Raw genomic sequence first — 18,684 nt, forward strand, 5'->3', positions numbered from 1 at the left:
TTATTTAACACGCCTTTAAAGCCACGGACTGATTGCAAAGGGCAGGCCTCTGTCACTGTTAATAACTTAATATGTGGAGCCTGCGGCTTTGTTTTTCCTAATAAATGTGCACTGCTGTCCAATAAATACACAACTCTGCTTGTTATAGTCTTAAATTGAAAAACAGGCGGATACAATATTGAACCCGTGTGTGACCAATGGCGACAGTGCCAATGTGCAGTCTGTGACAGTACTTGAGTATAGGAGAGTTTGGCCTTTTCTTTGGTGCTGTTCAATGGTGTATCACTGAAGAGTATCGGCTGTGAAGCCAACTCGGTTTCCCCTGACATTTTTGTGACATTTTGCCGTCTGGATGTGGCTTTCCACAGTACGGCACAAGCTGTCCCATCTGCAGGGTCTCATGGGGTCCAACCACCATCTCAGTCTGTTCAGGCCTCGATGTAAGAATATTAAGAGACACAAGAGGTCGGTTACATACAGGATGTTGAATAATTCCCCCTAAAGCAGCGCAGTGTTATCTGGCCTGTTGGCTTACATTAGATTTGATGAACTGCAGAAGCGAACAATGGAGAATCCTTTTTTTTTTTTTTAAACATCCCACACAGCCCATAAAAAAAAAAAAATCAAATCCAGCCACAAAATGAACAATGCAATAAATTTAAATCCCAACATAAATAAAGTGCTTTTTCCCCCGCTACTGTCTGCTTTAACAGTTTATGTGCATTTCTTTACATCATGAGCACACAATGTTTACAAGCATAGATGCATGTATGTCATCTGCATTTAGAAAAGTGCACATTACCATATGTATCTTCATATTGTCATATATGAATGTTAGAGTTATGTATGAATTTATTTGATTAGGAAAAGTATTCATTTTACAGCGTGTGTTTCTGTCTGTCTGGGATATTCTCCATATTTTTACAATTAAAATACGTTTTGTTGCATTTGTAAACCATCAAAATCATGAATCTGCCAGCATAGAGTTCACGTTTTCTTCTTTTTTCTCAGACATGAGACCAAAGTCCTCCTCTCTTCAACTTGCATATATCTTCTCACCAAGAAACTGGAATAAAACATTTCCAATCTGTTTTTCCTTTTTTCTTTTTCCACATAAATGTTTAGAAAATCAACATTTGCCTTATTTCTGTTGCTGATTTCAGGTGGGTGTGTTTTAGCGCATACAGTATTTCAATGATTTCCTGCTTATCTTCACAACCCCCAAACATGAATTAAAATCCACCAGCAAACCCTCATTATTTTGCTATTGCATTGAAAAAAAATAACGCATATAAAAAACAGGGAGAAGAAGGGGAAAATGTAAGTGTACTTGTACAGTATAGCTTAGACCTGGTGTCTCATTCTGTATGTGTTATTTCTACAAATAAAAACAAAATATTGTGTATATACAGTACAAACTAATACATAAAGCACCAGAAGAATTGGCTAGGGAGAATAAAGTTAGATTTGTATTTGTGTAAAATTAATCTAGTGAAGCCGATGGGAGGGTTTTAAGCTTATTGCTGTATTGGATCATGGGACCCAAAGTAGAAGGAAATTTATCAGATAAGCCTCTTACTGTGTACTTCATTTTCTCAAAGCTCAACAACAATATTTGGTCACTAAACCAGAGACAGGCTCTGGGGGGCTTGACAATTTCCTGTCAAGGTACAATCCTCCTACAAGCCAACGCCGATGCAAATGCAGTAATTCAGAATTGTTCAGTGAGAAACACAAGAAAAGGTTTGTTTTGTTTCTTACTGAATGAAATCTAAGTGGAACACCAGAAAATAATCCATCTCAGCAGCGGGCTTTCATCCACATGCCTTTAATGTAGCAGATGAAGATTAAAGAATAGAGGACCAGTGTTCTGTTAACTAGGAACAGGATCAAAAATAATATGTGTGGTTTCTATTTTGTCACCAAGACGCCTAGTGTTTCATCTCATCCACGTTGGATAATATAGTAATAGTATGAAAGTAGGATAAACCCACAATTAATGGTTGTGTGACTTGAACATAGTGTTTGTGCAGTGAAGCGTTGCAGGTTGCCCTTATTTCAAAAGGTCGTGCACTTTTACTTTACAGGGTCCAGCCTGGGAGATCATCAGGAGGCACATTGTGTTTTCTTTGCAGGTGGTAACAATCTGCACAAACATGCTAAAAAATACGCTCACACAATGATAGTTACAATCAGAAATGGTCTTCTTCAGGTATAAGTGAGGGTGGGAGCACACCTGTATGGTATACAGTATATACAGCACATTTTCACACATTATCTATGCATTGGGTGATTGAGGATGTATACATGAGGACAACATGCCAAATCATTCAACTACTTTTTAATCAAGGCTTCTAAACCACACAATCAGACATGTTCCAGTAGTAATGTAACCCGAAACTAGGGAGGAATGGGGAGAAACACTGGCTGCCACAATAACAGCTACCTTGCGTTAGCATGCAGCAGGTGTTGTTAGCAGTGGACACTAATGTAGCAGCAGTTTGTACTGTGAAAAAGAAAAACATATAGAGGCTTTTAAACCAAATACTACAAAACCGGAAATGTATTAAGAGTAATTTCACCCAAAATTGGGGAGAAATTACCAAATATTGGCCGCCAAGATAACAGCTATCTGGCGTTAGCATGTAGCTACTGTTGTTAGCAGTGGACACTGATGTAGCAGCAGTTTCTACTGTGAAACAAACAAACATATAGAGGCTTTTAAACCAAATGCTACATAACTGGAAATATATTAAGAGAAATTTGACCCAAAATTGGGGAGAAATTACCAACATTGTCTGCCAAGATTACAGCTATCTGGCGTTAGCATGTAGCTACTGTTAGCAGTAGACACTAATATAGTCAGGAGTAATTTGACCCAGATTTGGGGAGAAATTAACAACATTGGCAACCAAGATGACATCTTGACTGCCGTTAGCATGCAGCGACATGCGACAATGTAGCTTAAAAAAGAACATTCCAGTCCTGCCTGACTGGAGCAGATGACCAATCACAGAAGGCCGGAAACAGAAAAACAGAGCACCTTGATATCTCAACGTTTTAGCTCACAGAAATACGTTTACCTCATTGACGTTTGACATGAAAATACATTATAACATTATAGATATGACAGGAAATACAGAAAAGCATAAAAGTTCCACTTTAATTTAAGGCGCATCGTTAAATAGAAGAACGTAATCAAAGAAACCCTGAAATATTAAGGTGTGCAGATGATACAAAATATAATTTTAATGAAATTTTTCCAACCTTGTTGATATTATTTATTCAATGTTTATTCTAATTTCTTTTACCAGGAATTCATGAAATTTGCTGTAGGCATTAAGGTCAGAAAATCTTACTGCCTTCATCAAAGTTGTTTTGCTTGTTTTTATCATCAGCATTTGAAGGAGTCAATAGGATGGAGACAAATGTTTTGTTAAACTGAAACGAGCACATGAGGTGCTTTAATTAATTCCATACAAGACCCAAATCCATAATTCATCTGTATTACTTTTTATGAGTTATTTTTCCCGGTCGGCTTCAATTTTAGTGAGGAAGCGATAATATGGTGCAAGAGGCTCAAGTTGAAGCAATGTGTGGAATTTGGAAATAGAGAAAAGTCCTCGGAGCTTGAAAAGAAGTAAGATATGCATAAGTCATTTAAATTTGAGACAACCAACCTTTGCTATAAATTAACATTTTTATCCAGTTTTGCTGGAATACATTCACAATTGTTCTGATAAATACAGAAAGGCTCAGAATCAACATTTCCAGTAGACTGACTAAACAGGATTACATACAGAGGCAGGACTGATAAGAGAAAGAGGAATATTTGATGTAAACAGAGTTAAAAAGGCCAACTTTGAAATTTCTTTCTAGTTCTTATGATCTTCCTTTCCTAAAGGACAAAAAAAACTTGCATCAAAAGGATTAATGCGACGACAATGAAACAAATACATGAACCAACGTGTTGACACGTGGTGATAACTGTGCTGTAGATTCTCCCGACTCATCTGTAATTCTTGTGGATTAAACGAGTGATCCATATTAGCTTTTGAGCTGAAAAGCAGACTTTGTGCAATACTTGATTTACCCAAAATGTCTTCTCTCCTTTAGAGATCTGGAGACTGTTTAACATGCCTTTATGTCTTACCATCTTGATTTTTGTGATTCTCTGTGTGAGTCAGCTCTGTCTCGCCTGCCTGCCCTGCATCTAACCGGCATCGACGGTGACCTGGTATCTCCCCTCTACTGGCCTCCCACACACGACTCATTATAAGGTTGGTTTTTAGCATGTTACATGTTGCTTTATAGCTCTGCAGGCTCCTTAGATCTTAATCATTGCAATGTGGTCCCAGCAACCGTGGATCATCACTGCAGGCAGAACTTCTGTCTCTGCTTGAAGCTTTATACAAGAATTTTAGCACTTATACATCTGCTAATGTGTTAAAGTCATCAGAACAGAGTCCATTAATGACAGAAGCACAATCAGACAGGTTGTAAACAAGAGCTTCCCGGTTTATACCACATTATTCAAACCACTCAGCAGCTGTAATCATCCATTAGCTTTTGCAGAGTTTCTTCCAGGTGAAACTTTGACCCATACTGTACTTACTTGTAATGGAAATGCAGTTTTCTAATGTCACGCAATGGACATGTCCTTTTTATGTCCTGCTTCACATTCACTTCAAATCATTTAGATAATTGAGTTACTGGGAATTTCCCTTCAACCACTTGTGTTGTGTTGCTTGTAGAAGGGAAAATTGCAAATCACTTTGCTGATTTGAATCGTTTCTTTCAGTTCTGTTCAAAGATTAGTCATCGTCATTATGTAGTTTGTTTCAAAGCCTTTCTCAGAGAATACATTTCCATTTTTGGGGATAGGACCTGATAAACCTAGGGCTTCTACCTATCTACCTTCTACCTTTTCAAATCGGTCGAGTGTTATGTTGAAATAGTTTTTGTTTTTTTTATTATATACATATAACTTATCTGTTATTTTTTTATTCATTTGGTGTATATATACTTTATGAAATACTCAATGAAAGGAAATGAAGTCTTTTTGTATACAATATATATATATATATATTGTATACAAAAAGACTTCATTTCCTTTCATTGTGACCGACCGCCTTGGTGTTTGATTTTGACTGATGTTCAATCTGCAGCTCGTTCAGACCAGAGCTGTTTATAAAGGTAACAGCTCAGCAGGAACCCTTTTGCACACAGAGTTATTGCATCATGATGTGGTTTATGTGGATCAGGTTTGTGTGGCTTAATGAGCTTTTAACAAGGCAGTAATGCACTGTATATCACAGCTGACAGAGCCTTCAGTCACCAGAGAGAGAGAGAGAGAGAGAGAGAGAGAGAGAGAGAGAGAGGAGCTCCTCCGCTAAAAGCTACTGTATTGGTCAGAGACAGATTTGGATTAGGTGTAGTCAGTTGAGTGAGAAGATTAATTTGTACATGCACCAAACACCTCTAGTTTTAAATCCTAATAGAGTCCGTTGTTGACCTGTGTGATGTCAGAAACAAAAGTTTGAAAGAAAAATAGCAACATAGACCCTGCCCTCTGCCTGTACTTCTTATCTTGCCGTGTTCAGGACGTTTCTGGGCGTTAACCTTCATACAAATAAGCAACCAGGTGGTAGATGGTAAGCATGCATCTGAGATGAAGCTACAAATATAGTGCTCATGGCAAGCAAAACACCACGCTGACAAAGTTTGTTCCAAAATGAGAGTAAATCTGGGGTTGGCTTTCTTCTGCTGGCGAGCAACGTGACCCTCGTTGGGCTGGGGCGGAGGGGCAGACTTGGAGTTTTGTGTTAAGAAACTGCAACCCATAAATCCTACTTATTCTGCCTTTAAAGACAAAACATAAAACATGGAAGCCCATTTCCACCAATAAAAAATGGGGAAGAATTCGTAAACATTGGGTATAATGAAAATGTATGTTTTCACTTATTAAATCTAATTTAGGGGTACTAAGTCAAAAGTTTGTCACGCCTAAATCTTATTTTACTCGCGTAAATGTGCCTCCAAATAATCGATTAAGCTATTCACTTTTCGTAACATACTCTGAACACCTCTGCCAATATTTGTGTATTCGATGCAGTTAAAGGTTCCATATTGTAAAAAGTGAGACGTCCAGGTCTTTATCACCTTTACACGAGCCATCAGGTTTTCTGTATGGTTGTTATGTCACAACTATTTTTTTCTATATAGGTATACAGTGCTGATACAGTCATTCCCTGGCTGCAACGACAGTGCAGAGACTCATTGCAGATGCACAAGACCCAGAGAAGCCGACCAATCAGAGAAGAGCTTTTTCAAGAGGGGAGGCTTAAAGAGACAGGCGCTGAAATGAAACGTTTCAGATAGAGGGTTAATACAGATGTGTTCAGAGAGACCGTATAAGAAAAACAATGCGTTTTTTGAACATTCAAGCATGTTAACTTGTTCTAGTAGAAACCCAAAAGACAAGTGGGAACCTTATAAAATTAGCATTATGGGACCTTTAAAGACCAACATGACAGCAGGAGAACCAGGTGCCCTTGAGCAAGACATTAAATCACCACCATGGTTATCTAATCGTGTGTTTCTGTGTAAAAATGGCAAAAATACAGTTTTTCCACAGACAACAAGGGTGGAGTTAAAGATCACCTCCTGCTGTTCGCCCCCCCCCCCTTGTCCTCTCTATATGTTTCCTACCAGTAGATGGAGCTTGTCTCCTTTGGCATGGGAGCAAGAGGGAAGGAGGGAGATGATTAAAGAGAGAAGAAAGACAGCAAGACGAGAGGCAGCTATAAAGACATGGAGGGAGGGAGGACGGGAGAGGAAGGTTTGGGGGTGGAGAGAAAGAAAGGGAGGAGAGAGCAAGCGTCAGCATTCCATGCGTTAAAAGGGCAGATGGTAACCGCGGGTAACTGAGGAGCAAACCACTCTGCTGGCCACAGAGCAAGAGATCAGCGGAGAGAGGGAGGGAGGAGAGCTAACACATGCAGCGCAGCAGAGGAGAGGAGAGGAGCATCTGAGAGGAAGCTGCACGTCTGCTCTGACAGAGAGGAAGACAGACTTCTTCTCCACACTAACAAGGAGGCGCAGGGCAAAAAGAAACGAGGAGAGACACAGAGACAAGAGGAGGGGAGATAGTAAGAGGAGGTAAAAAAAAAAAGTATCCCTCCCTTCCACTTAGAGAGATACAGAGACAAAGAGGGGAAACAAAAGGGGGTTGGAGCGATTGTGAAGTGAGGAGAGGGAGGCAGATAGTTAGAGGAACTGCAAGACTGATCAATGAGAGGCTGAGATTTCAGGAATAAATTTCGACTCAGCAAGAAAGAGACAGAGAGAGAGAGAGAGAGAGAGAGAGAGAGTGAGAGAGAGAGAGAGAGAGAGAGAGAGAGGGATTCAATGACAAGGAAAGATTAATGAATGAAAGGTGGGAGCAAAACATCTGGAGAGGCTTACTAAGAGGAATATTTAAAAAGGAAGACCTAGTGGGAGGCATTTCTTATTGAAAAAAAGAGAAGAATCTTCCAGAGAAGAATAAAAAAAACACATTTAGACAATGACAAGAAGATAAGATTGGAAAGAAAGGAGAAGCAGAGGGTGAAATATTTAAAAAGAGACTGAGGGGAGATGAGCAGAGAGAAGCCAAAGTCAATGAGTCAACCGGCAAAAACTTAAAGAGAGAGAGAATAAATCAGAGCAGCTGGGGGAGAAACTGTGCAACTCCTTTTCTTTTCTTCTTATTTCTTCCATCCCCTCCTCTACTTTATAAAACAGAGGAGAGACGCAATGAGGAGAGCGGGAGAGAGTTGAGGAAGATAGACGAAGGAGGAGAGGAAGCAGACTTTTTCTTCAGAGTCCAGATAGATACTTAAGTACAAAAGACAAATCCAATGGCGTGCTACTACATTGTGATCAGTTCCACCCATCTGCATGACGGACAGCTGAGGAGCATCAAGGGGGTGTTCAGAGGACCAATAGGAACCAACAGCCAAAGAAACACGGTAAGGCCCTGTGTCCGGTGGTTACTGGGCTTTGTTTTAGCTGAAAAAAGTCAAATTGAAGTGCTTTTATTTTGAAAAGTTCAAGTGTGTGACGTCTGCACTGTGAGACTCAAGTCTTTTTTGGGGGAAGTCCGATTTTTTGACATTGGGACTCATTTCAGCTTTGAAGCGGTCAACATTTAATTGATATAAATCCAGTTTAATGCAAAGTGCATGTTCGTGTTTGTGCGGAGGATTTTTTTTTTTTTCTTTGCCGGAAAGTCATTAGCTCTAAATCACCACGGCTTGAACCACTCCCACTCAGTTGATTGTCAGGTCCTTAATCATTGTATTTGCTGAGTTAATTAATTGCCACTTCCATTAGGTTAATTGACTTTGTATTGGAGGCAGAATGATGCAGATGGAGGGGTGGGCACGCTGGAAAAGGGTCGCCCTCTTACACTGAGAGCTCCTCTGGCTCGGCGTCCGTCCTCAAACATCAACTGTCATCCTGATTTCTACCTTTTAAGTGTGCAAGATGTTTGAGGTCGGCAAAAATGTAAATGGACTGTTTTTATATGGCACTTTTCTCGTCTTAACGACTACTCAAAGCGATTTTACATAGTACAGGAACCGTTCTCCGTTCACACACATTCACACACGGTGGCCAAGGCTGCCGTACGAGGTGCCACCTGCTCATCAGATAAACACTCACACACATCACACTCACACTCCGATAACGCGGCATCGGGGGCAACTCGGGGTTCAGGGTCTTGCCCAGGGACACATTGACATGGACCTGCAGGACCAAGGATCAAACTAACAACCATCCGACTGGCAGGCGACCACTGAGCCACAGCGAGAAAAAGTCAAGAGCATCTCTTTCTTCTCTTCACATATATATTCGTCCTCAGTTTGACATGAAACGTATATGTTGTTTTAAAAAGGGACTCTCTACAGAACATGCAGAAGCCACACTGGTTTTACGCACCTTTTTGGTAGTAGAGTGGAACCTGATCTATTTAAAATCCTCCTTGTCAACTAATTTAAATGGGCTGCTAAAACTAAAATAAAAATGTTAATTTTTTAATTTGAATTACTATTTTTTTTAAATTAAAGAAATAATCTTATTTGGCACTTCTAGAAGTACCAATCCAGTATAGTATGATTTAAAAACATTTTATTGCGTTAAAATATATAACTTGGTGGCAAATTGAAAAACCTAAGTGCATTTGATTAAAATCTGAATGAAAATGAGTCAGGAGTGCAGTCCTGCAAACTGTGTGGGTAGACTCGAGCCGCCAGATGAGTCAGAGGCATCTTCACTTTTTTGTTCTCAATCTAAAATCCAACTAAAACTCGTACTTCATTCTCCCTCGTTCTCGCCGAGCGTTACAGGCAAACATAATTACAGCGAGTCCTTGTAGAGACGCACCAAAAAGTCCCACGGGTAGAGACATCAGATGAGACATCAAGAGGTTGCGTTAGGGCCGAGCTGCAGTAACTACATCCCACATAAAACACTACATACTCCTATTTTATTATAGATGAAATTAAATCACATTTACTCATTTTCATTATAGTCTATTATTTCAAATAAACCAAAATTACAGAGTTGAACCACTTTAGAACAAGAACAATCATCATTAGAGTCATGTAGCGATCGTTAAGAATAAATTAAAAACATAATTTTAACACAGGCAGCAGAGTACACTGTCTTTGTTCCGTCTCTCTCCGCGCGGCCACTTTGCCTTGTGCGATATCACTGTCAGATCATATTTCACTCCCACTTATGTCAATACTTTTAATAAGGGTCATTAATCACAAGTTATGATGGCACGTCATGCTGAAATGATACAAAGCTATAGGTCTGTGAGAGTGACTCGGCTCACAGTCAGATCAACAATGCATCTGACTGTGGTTAACTAGAAGGCACACGAAATAACAACAAAAAGTAATTAATACATAATATAGCAATGACATGGTATGGCTTGGGTATTTATGCTTTAAAATGAAAACTAAAGTCACAAATCTGGATTACCACAGAACTGAGAAAAGGTGACCAAATCTCATACGGTAATCTCGTGCTGTGAGATGGAGGTGCTGACTACAGCGAGACGTATCTTTAAGCCTTTGGGCACAATGCATCTGTTTATGAGGCCGATGAAGCTCTGAGCGAAACACTTCACCTCTTTTCAATGTTAGTAAAAGATCCTAGATCCTGTTTTTAAGGACTGGAATGTGGGGTCCCCTTCATATTTAACTTTCAAAAGGTACATACTCACAATCGTCAAATTAAACTACACTAGAATGAGATAAAAGTGTAATAGTCATAACATTGTCTGTATTTCCCCCAAAAAACTAAGTCAGGAAAAAAGGCGGCACTTCTGAGGACGACAACAGCTAAAGAATCATGTTTTGATCTTTATTATTTTGTTTCCAACCTCAGCACCACAACATAATTTGTCAGTCTCCTCCAAAAGCATTGGATACAAAACAAAGAAGCGTTTCCTGATCTGACATAGCTGTAACTGAGGTTTTATTGAAGGGATATTTAGCCAGTTTTAAACCAGCTCTGTGTCATCTTTATGTGGGCAGTGTGTTTAGATGAAGATTTGAAACGAGATTGTTTTGTGTAATGGATCTCTGCTGCTTCGCTCTGCTGGGAGATCCATGCACTAAAGCCTCAGATGGAAGCCACGCATCGTTAATCTAAACACACTGCCCACACTGCCATGACACAGAGCTGGATTCAACTCAGCAAAATATCTCTGTAAGTGAACCAACATGGTAAGGGTTAGAAAAAGACCGTGTTTTAGGTTCACATGACTTCATCTGTCAAACTTTGGTTAGGGAACAATAGTCGTAATGGTTGAAGTTTGCGTAATACAACTTGAAATTTAGTAATTTCATTACAGTTATTGATCCTTATTACAATCCATCACTTTGGGGGACAGTTTGGGGATCTGCTTGTTTGCTGAGTTGATATCAGGACTTGTTATCTTCAGACTCTCGCTAACACCAATGTTGTCTTATTTACCTGTTGTGTGCTCTTAGTTAGCTGGCCTGTTAACGTTAGCCATTGAGAAGTCTGCATTTAGGAACTGCTTTTGTTCAGAGTTAGCTGTATAAGCTTCTTTGTCTGCGGGGTTGACTTTCAGCTAGTTGTTGGCGGTCAGTAAAGATTCTCAAAACGTAGGCCGGAGATTAAAATGTTCTGTTTTCTTTGTCTACTAAATAGTGAAAATGTGTTTAAGGCTGTTTTAACGTTTCTGGGTTGAGAAATTAAAGCATTGTAACTGATTACTTGTGCTGTTGAGTATGTAGTACAGTCATGTGACGTGTGATGTGTTAAGTGAGTAATATGTAATGAGTGATTGATTCCAATTACAATGCTGCTTTTGGCAGGAAAACAGGAAGCGGACTACAGCCTCCCCTGTCAAAGTCCACCATTTTGTATCTTCTCTCTGAAGACTTCGTATAACAACCTCGCACTATGATGGAAATGAGTTATCTCTACGGAGTAACTACGGACAAAAGAGGTCTTTGTCAGCTGAACATATATAAATGTCATTTTGAGGCATTTGCTGAAACGACTGATGCTGTCAGCCTTAAATATCCTCTCTTCTGTTGAGATATCTTTGTTCTGATCTAACATATTTAATAGGTGAACCCAATTCCTCATTAACGACTGTCAAAGGAAAGTCAAAAACAGACGTTCACTTACTATACTTCCTGATTATTGTACCTCACTAAATAGATGACAAACTAATGAAGCCATTATGGCACCTTTAACAAGTGGAGAGCTTTTTCAAACAGTCTCAAACTCAGAAAACACAAAGTAAAGTTTCTACTGCTAACACAACACTATAAATAAATCTTCTTTAATTACCCACTCAAGCCATCTCAAGCATTTCAGAGACACGTATTCAACTCTGTTCGTCACCTAATCCAGGAATAGAAAGCTATATCAAGAGATTTAATTGGCCAACAACCACACATAAGTATCACCAGTCACCTTGGATCCCTATATACCCAAGCTAATTTTATCTGAAAGTTCTTTAGCGCAGGCAGTTCTGATGAAATTGCATGAAACGATCCCGTCTTCAAAATTCAAATAACATGCTCTGTGCATGGGAAATGAGAGATATGTTTGCGCCAGCACAAAAGGATTGCATGAGAGAGACATGAGCAGAAATACGCAGCGGAGTCTGAAGCCAAAATAGTGTAAAAAAGTGAGAGTGCAGAGATCTGTGGGATGGATGAGTGTCTACAGTTTCCTTTTAACTCCAATGACTCAAGTTCAGTCTCGGGTTTGTGCAAAGATGTTTCTATTGTCAGCATCTTTTTTTCTCAATCAGGAACAAAACTTATATAAACATGAAGGAACTTGTATTCTTGGCTCCTTAACAACAAATCACATAGATGCCAGATTTATTGATTACTGTTCCAGACAGCCATTTTTATTTACCATTCCGTTCTATAAGGTAATTAAAATCAATCACAGTAAAAAATCAAGTCTGTATTTCCCAGCGATGCAATATCCTTGAATGGTAATTTAAATTGATATTAATATGGAAAGTGTTATCTCACACTTGTGCTGAACATACTGTTAAATGTGTGTGTGGGTGGGATACACTTCCAGCTTCTGATGACATCTAGCTCCTTTATTTTACGGAGGTTGAATGAGTTTATATTAAAGCTGGGGTAAGGCAGGTTTTTTTTTCCATTATTGGGCAACAATTCCAAAATAATCTTTCAGCATATTTTCATTCAAGAGTTCTGACAGAAAACTAGACGTCAGACTAATCTCACCTCCTGTTGGCGATACTTTCAGATTTTAGATCATCTAGCATGTGACGGGAGACTTGTGGCTTTTGGCACAGGTCATTTCAGAGAAAGAGAGCACGTTCCTATTGGCTCTTCTGTTGTTACCAATGCAAATGTGCGCGCATGTGCCTTCAGATGGTAAAAATCCTGCAGAAAAAGTAGCTATTGAAGCAACAACTGCCTACACAGCAAAGCAACCCAAAAAAGGGAGACAAAGTTCTCCAAAAAGGTCTAAAGAGAGTCTGACAATAAACGCAACAAAACACGTGTCAACATCAGCAAAGTGTATTAAAGATGGAGAGGAAATGTTGCTAGTAGTTTAGCCTTCTGCTTACCCTGCCAAAGGCTCACAGCTGTGGCTGATTTAAGTTCATGCTGCTAGCTAGAGACTGGAATCCCAGTCATGTGTCTCAACAGGGACTTTACTGTCCCTGTTACTAAAGACAGAGTTGGGAAGGATAATTTCAAAACGTATTCTGTTACAGAATACATGCCCAAAAATGCTATTTTGGTTACATTACTCAATTTGAATAACATATTCTGAATACTTGGATTTCTGGATTGGATTTAACGACTTGCATTTGTAGGAATGCAGCCATCAAATTGCTTGCTAATCATGCCTATTCTGGTGTGTACTTCTGATCCAACTGGCTGAATGCGTACATTTTTGCATTTGTAGTCCATAACTGTATAGCCTACTACAAAAATCTAACCGCAGTCTTGCTACCACAAGCTAATTTTAGCTAATGTTAGCCCGCATGTCCAACGGGGCTAGTCAGTCTTTCAACGGCTTTGGGGCAAGTAAATCAGCCCAAAGCATCATTACATATCCTTCACCATACATAGAGATAGGCATGGGGAACTTTCTCAGGATGCATAGTATCCTGGACCCAACAAATAACTGGCCTTTTTATAAGAAAAATGTGCCTGCCTCTATGGGAATTTAACATAGGAGGGTGTACACTTATGCCCCTGGTATTTTAAGGAAGAACATTCATTTATTTACAGTACAGTGTTCATTCACAAAGAAAATTGGGGTCCGTTAAAGGTTGGATTTTCCTAATTTTTTTAAATGAAGGCATTAAGATCAATTTCTAAAAGATTTTTTTTAATCCTCTTTTTAATCAACTTTTACATGGGTGTGTAAACTTATGCAAGCCACGGTGATTGTAACTTCGTAACTGCATTTCAGGCTTAATTCCTTTTTTCTGAAATGTTTGACACTTTGTTGTTCGACAGGTCTCACACTGCATGCTATCACCCTCTTAGCTCCTTCTTAATGGAAAGCAAATCCCTCTAACACCCCTGAATCAAATGTTTTTCTGTACCTTAATTGCCAAAATGTGCCAAAGATATTTGGGCAAGTTGCCTGTGTGTCTCCGTGTTACTATTCCTGCTGTCAGCCCGGCTCATCTCACTGGGTCCAATCTTAATTTATTAAAAAAACATTTAACAGTCATTCAATAACGAGCATGCCAGTCCTCTGCTCTGTATCTTATATATGTATGTGTGGGCGTCTGCCAGTGTCTATGTGTGTGTTTTTGTAAATCAGGTAGTTAACAGAGCCTCAGCGGTGACATTAATTCATAATAGCTCACCAGCTGTCAGGGAATTTTTCACACCTTTCCCAATATCAGTGAGGCCAGAGTGGTGTTGCTATAGAAACATTGATTCCAGAAAGTTAAATAACACTGATTTTCTACACCCTACTCTTGCAAAAAAGTTCCTTCTGAGCATGTCATTTTCTCTCTGCAGTAATGTTTCTGAGCAATTTATGTGTTTTGGAAGCTTCCTCACCCCAGATGTGTGAAATGTTGCCCTCAAGGAAATGAGAGGGATTTGTTTTAGACCTCTAGACTTTCAAAACTCCATCAGTAAAAGAAGGGACTTGTTAACTGTGTTCTGGTTAATTTTCTTTATCAGAGGTCTGTATTTAGTGTTGAGTGCTTTCAATTAAAACCACAGGTGCTGCTGACTGTCTTGTAAAAGCAATAATGTCCCTGAGCTGCGGGGATATGGTGCAATATTCTCACTCGGTGCTATCGGCTATTTGACATCCGGCCTAACAACACCCAAGACAATACTACACTACTGCCTCTTAGCCGTTAATGCGTTAAACCTGTGTGTGTGTGTGTGTGTGTGTGTGTGTCTCAGTGAGAGTGAGTGAGTGAGGGAGTGATTGTTTGTGTGTGTGTGTGTGTGTGTGTGTGTATGTGTGTGTGTGTGTTATGAGGATTGAGCTAAGTCCCCAAAAACATTGGCTCTACACTCCATAAATTAGCGCCGATGAGGACACTCTGTGTGCATTTGTGCATGTGTGACTAAGTGACTGTAGATGCACGTTTGTGTGTGTGTGTGTGTGTGCAAAAGTAGCAGTCTGGGTTTGAGCGGTTACGCATGTGTGCGTGTGCAAGCATGTTTCTCTGTGTGTGTGTTCAGTGGTTGTGACTTACATGTAGTGTGTGTGTGTGTGTGTATTCAGTAGTTGTGAGTACATGGTGTGCTTCATTGATGTGTGAAGCATCAGCTATGACTGTGGAGCCATCTGCTCCAAAGGGAAAGAGAGTGCAAGCAAGTCTTTCTCCACGCATGAGTTTGTTTTTGTGTCACAATAGAGTGTGTGTGTGTGTGTGTGTGTGTGTGTGTGTGTGTGTGTGTGTGTGTGTGTGTGTGTGTGTGTGAATTTCTGACACAGTCTGACTACTTGGCTGAACCAACAAGTTTTTTGACATGTGGGACATCATGAAGTTTCAAAGCTAGAATATCTCCTGAACACTTTTTCCACCTGCACTCTTGACATTTACATGTCAGCTTCTATAGTTTTAACAACAGTCTTATTTCAGTTACAGATTCATTCAATACAGATATTTCAAATAGTGAATGAAATACTCAACAAGTCCTTTGTAATGAGGGAGATTCCTCTAGATAAAAAAAAATACATTTTCTGATCTGATGCCTTTATCAGCAAGACAACATCTTTTGGCTTTGCCATGGTTAAGGTTTGGTTGGATTTAGGCTGCTTTCACACCTATGGCTCAGTAGACTCTGCGCGACTCTGGGTTGAAGCTGCACATTTTTCATTTGGATTGGTTGGCATTCACACTGCACTTTTTCAAGCACACCAAACAGATGTCAAACTGCTGAAACAGTCGCTCATCTATTGGACAGACACTTCCTGGTCTCAGAATTAAAGAAGCAACGCCAAAACATTTTTTAATTTATACAATGGGAACTTATCTATCTCTTCCTCTGAGCTACCACTTTTTTAAAGCAAGCCACAGACTTTAATGTATTGCTGGAAAAGTTTTACTTTTATGTGACACTGATCAGCCGTGGGATCGAACCCCCGTTGTTAGTATTCTGTCGCTAAATCATTTGATCACTTCAGTGTTTTTCCGTCCACAAGCAACTGTGTTAAGTCATCGCCTAGCCATATTTCGATGAGGGGACTCACCTCCTCATTTAACCACGTTTGCCCACGGTACATTTTGCATGGCTGCTACTACCTGACTCAATCTTGACTCCCAGTGCGGGATGAAAGTCTCCACTCACCTTTAACTCACAATGCACTGGCTTTAGGTTCACTTCCTATACGGTATTTTGGTTAGATCGTGCTCCCACTTAAAGGGAACTAAAGTCAAGCGTACATGAAAGTGAACTGAGACCATATTTTTCCAAGTTCGGTTGTTTTGTCCGCACTATTTGTCTCACATTGGTAGACCTTCCTCCACAGCGCTATGGAGGATGGTCTGGCTAGTCCACGTGCTCTGGTTTATTGCCGATTCTTCACACCGATCCCAATTGTCCTGGGCGGCACAATCTGCAAAACAGCCTTGAGAAAGAACTTGTTTTGGTGGAACATGTGTATGTTAAAAAGTTGTTTTAGTCATTAACCAATTTTCAAGGCTGGCGCAAAGGACCAAGCAGGTAACTATAGGCCAATCTCAATACTGCCTGCTCTTTCCAAAATTTTAGAAAAGATTATCACAGAACAGCTAGTAGACCATTTTAAAAGCAACACACTTATCAAATCCAAACAGTATGGATTTAGACCAGGGTACACTACAAAAGAGCAAACAAACTGCTGTTATCGAGAACATCAAGGGTAAGTTGGACAAGGGTAATGTTGTGCGAGCTGTTTATAGACCTTAAAAAGGTATTTCACACTGTGAACCACAATTTACTCTTGAATAAATTCACCACCTTCAATAACTCTGAATATGCTACCAATTGGTTTGCATCATCTCGGGAGCATAGAGAGCAAACGGGTTAAAATAAATACTGAACTCTCAACGCCACTACAATCTACAAGGGGTATCCCACAGGGCTCCATCTAGGGGCATCTGCTCTTTAGTTTATATATAAACGATTTACCAACATGCTGTCAGTCAGCCAACTGTCAAATGTACGCTGACAATACAGTAATTTATGCATCAGCTAGGAAGCCTGGTGCAGCAGCAGAGACCCTGACCTAGGAAATGGAGGCCATGTCCCAGTGGCTCAAAGACAACCATCTGCTGCTTAACATCAAAAAGACTGTATGTATGTGCTTGTCTATACGAGGGAAAGCCAAATGTACGACCAAAATAGACCAAGAGGCCATAGATGAAGTTGAGGAATTTAATTTGTTAGGTATTACAAACCGGAACTGCATCCGAATGATAAGGCATCACATACCTGTCAAGGCAGCTTTACTGATTTTACATGCCATGATATTCTCTCACTTATCCTACTGTGTTACTGCCAAACCCATCATATCATTATATAAACAGACACTGAAAATAATGGATCAGAAACGATGTGGCACCACTGTTTGATTGTACAGAAAAACAAGCTTTTAAATTTTGATAGCTTTATTAAGTTCTCATTTCTTAAACTGATTTTTAAATGCACAAAATGATCTAGTTCCCGCCGTACTCTGTCCTTTTGTGACAAAAACAAACACAAATACAAGAGTAATGGCCACAAGGGGGGCAGTGGGTGGCAACTGCATAACAGAGTGGCGCAAAACTGTTTTTCAGTGATGGGACCCATTTTTGAAATGATTTACCGAGATAAAGACACAAATCCAACTGAAAACATTTAATCAAAAGGTGAAACACTGGCAAACATAAAGCCACTATGTAAGGTCAATAAATTCAGGATCAGGTGCACGTATACACATCCATGCACATGCTCTGTTGTCCCTGTTGTAATGTATTGTCTGTGCTAGATGCCTGCCTGTATTACACTTGGATTACTTTTGAGAAAGACCTGACCAGAGACTAGGGTTGCAAAATTAGCCTATTGGCTAGAAAGCTTTTATGCAACACATCTACACACATTGTTATGGCTTTGACTTTAATAATTATGTAGGTAATAATGTGTGCTTCACAACTAACACTACACTTTTCTCTCTACACTCTCTACACTCTCTACACTTTAAAAGCCACTAAGGAAAATCCACTCTCACTCTACTTACACAGCTCAAACAGCCCACCACTTGCACTGTTGCAGAGTAAAATGTTTCCTTTCCACTAAAAATAAATCCAAAGTCTTCCACAGAAAGCACAAAACCACAACTACTGTGCTTCAGTAACAAAGCAGCAAAAACACTTCTTAATGTGAACACATTAACATCCTTCACACATCACATAGTTACTTCAAAATGAGGGTGATGTAAAGGAATACATAGAAAAACATGGCTTCCATAAGTTTTATCTAAGCTAGAAGTCCATAACAAACTTTTTTTTTTAGCCAAGCCAAATGTTTTTAATAGACGGCGACATCTTTTAGCTTGCAAATCACCGAAACCTTAAAGACTTGATGAGCTGCTCTGCGGTAGTTCGACTTCGGAAAAAAAACATGTTTTGCAAAATCCACA

At 39.7% G+C, this 18,684-nt stretch overlaps 1 protein-coding gene across 1 annotated transcript in view; it reads left to right on the forward strand.

Annotated features, from left to right (window-relative positions):
• Window positions 1–6,880: 6,880 nt before the first annotated feature.
• LOC117960294 overlaps window positions 6,881–18,684 on the forward strand; it is a 66,694-nt gene continuing 54,890 nt past the window's right edge. Inside the window, exon 1 of the mRNA XM_034898106.1 lies at window positions 6,881–8,012. Coding sequence (XP_034753997.1) covers window positions 7,902–8,012 — 111 coding nt within the window. The 5' untranslated portion in view covers window positions 6,881–7,901. The remainder of the gene's footprint in view (window positions 8,013–18,684) is intronic.

The sequence above is a fragment of the Etheostoma cragini genome, chromosome 17, assembly GCF_013103735.1.
Source record: "Etheostoma cragini isolate CJK2018 chromosome 17, CSU_Ecrag_1.0, whole genome shotgun sequence".
Classification (NCBI taxonomy): Eukaryota; Metazoa; Chordata; class Actinopteri; order Perciformes; family Percidae; genus Etheostoma; species Etheostoma cragini.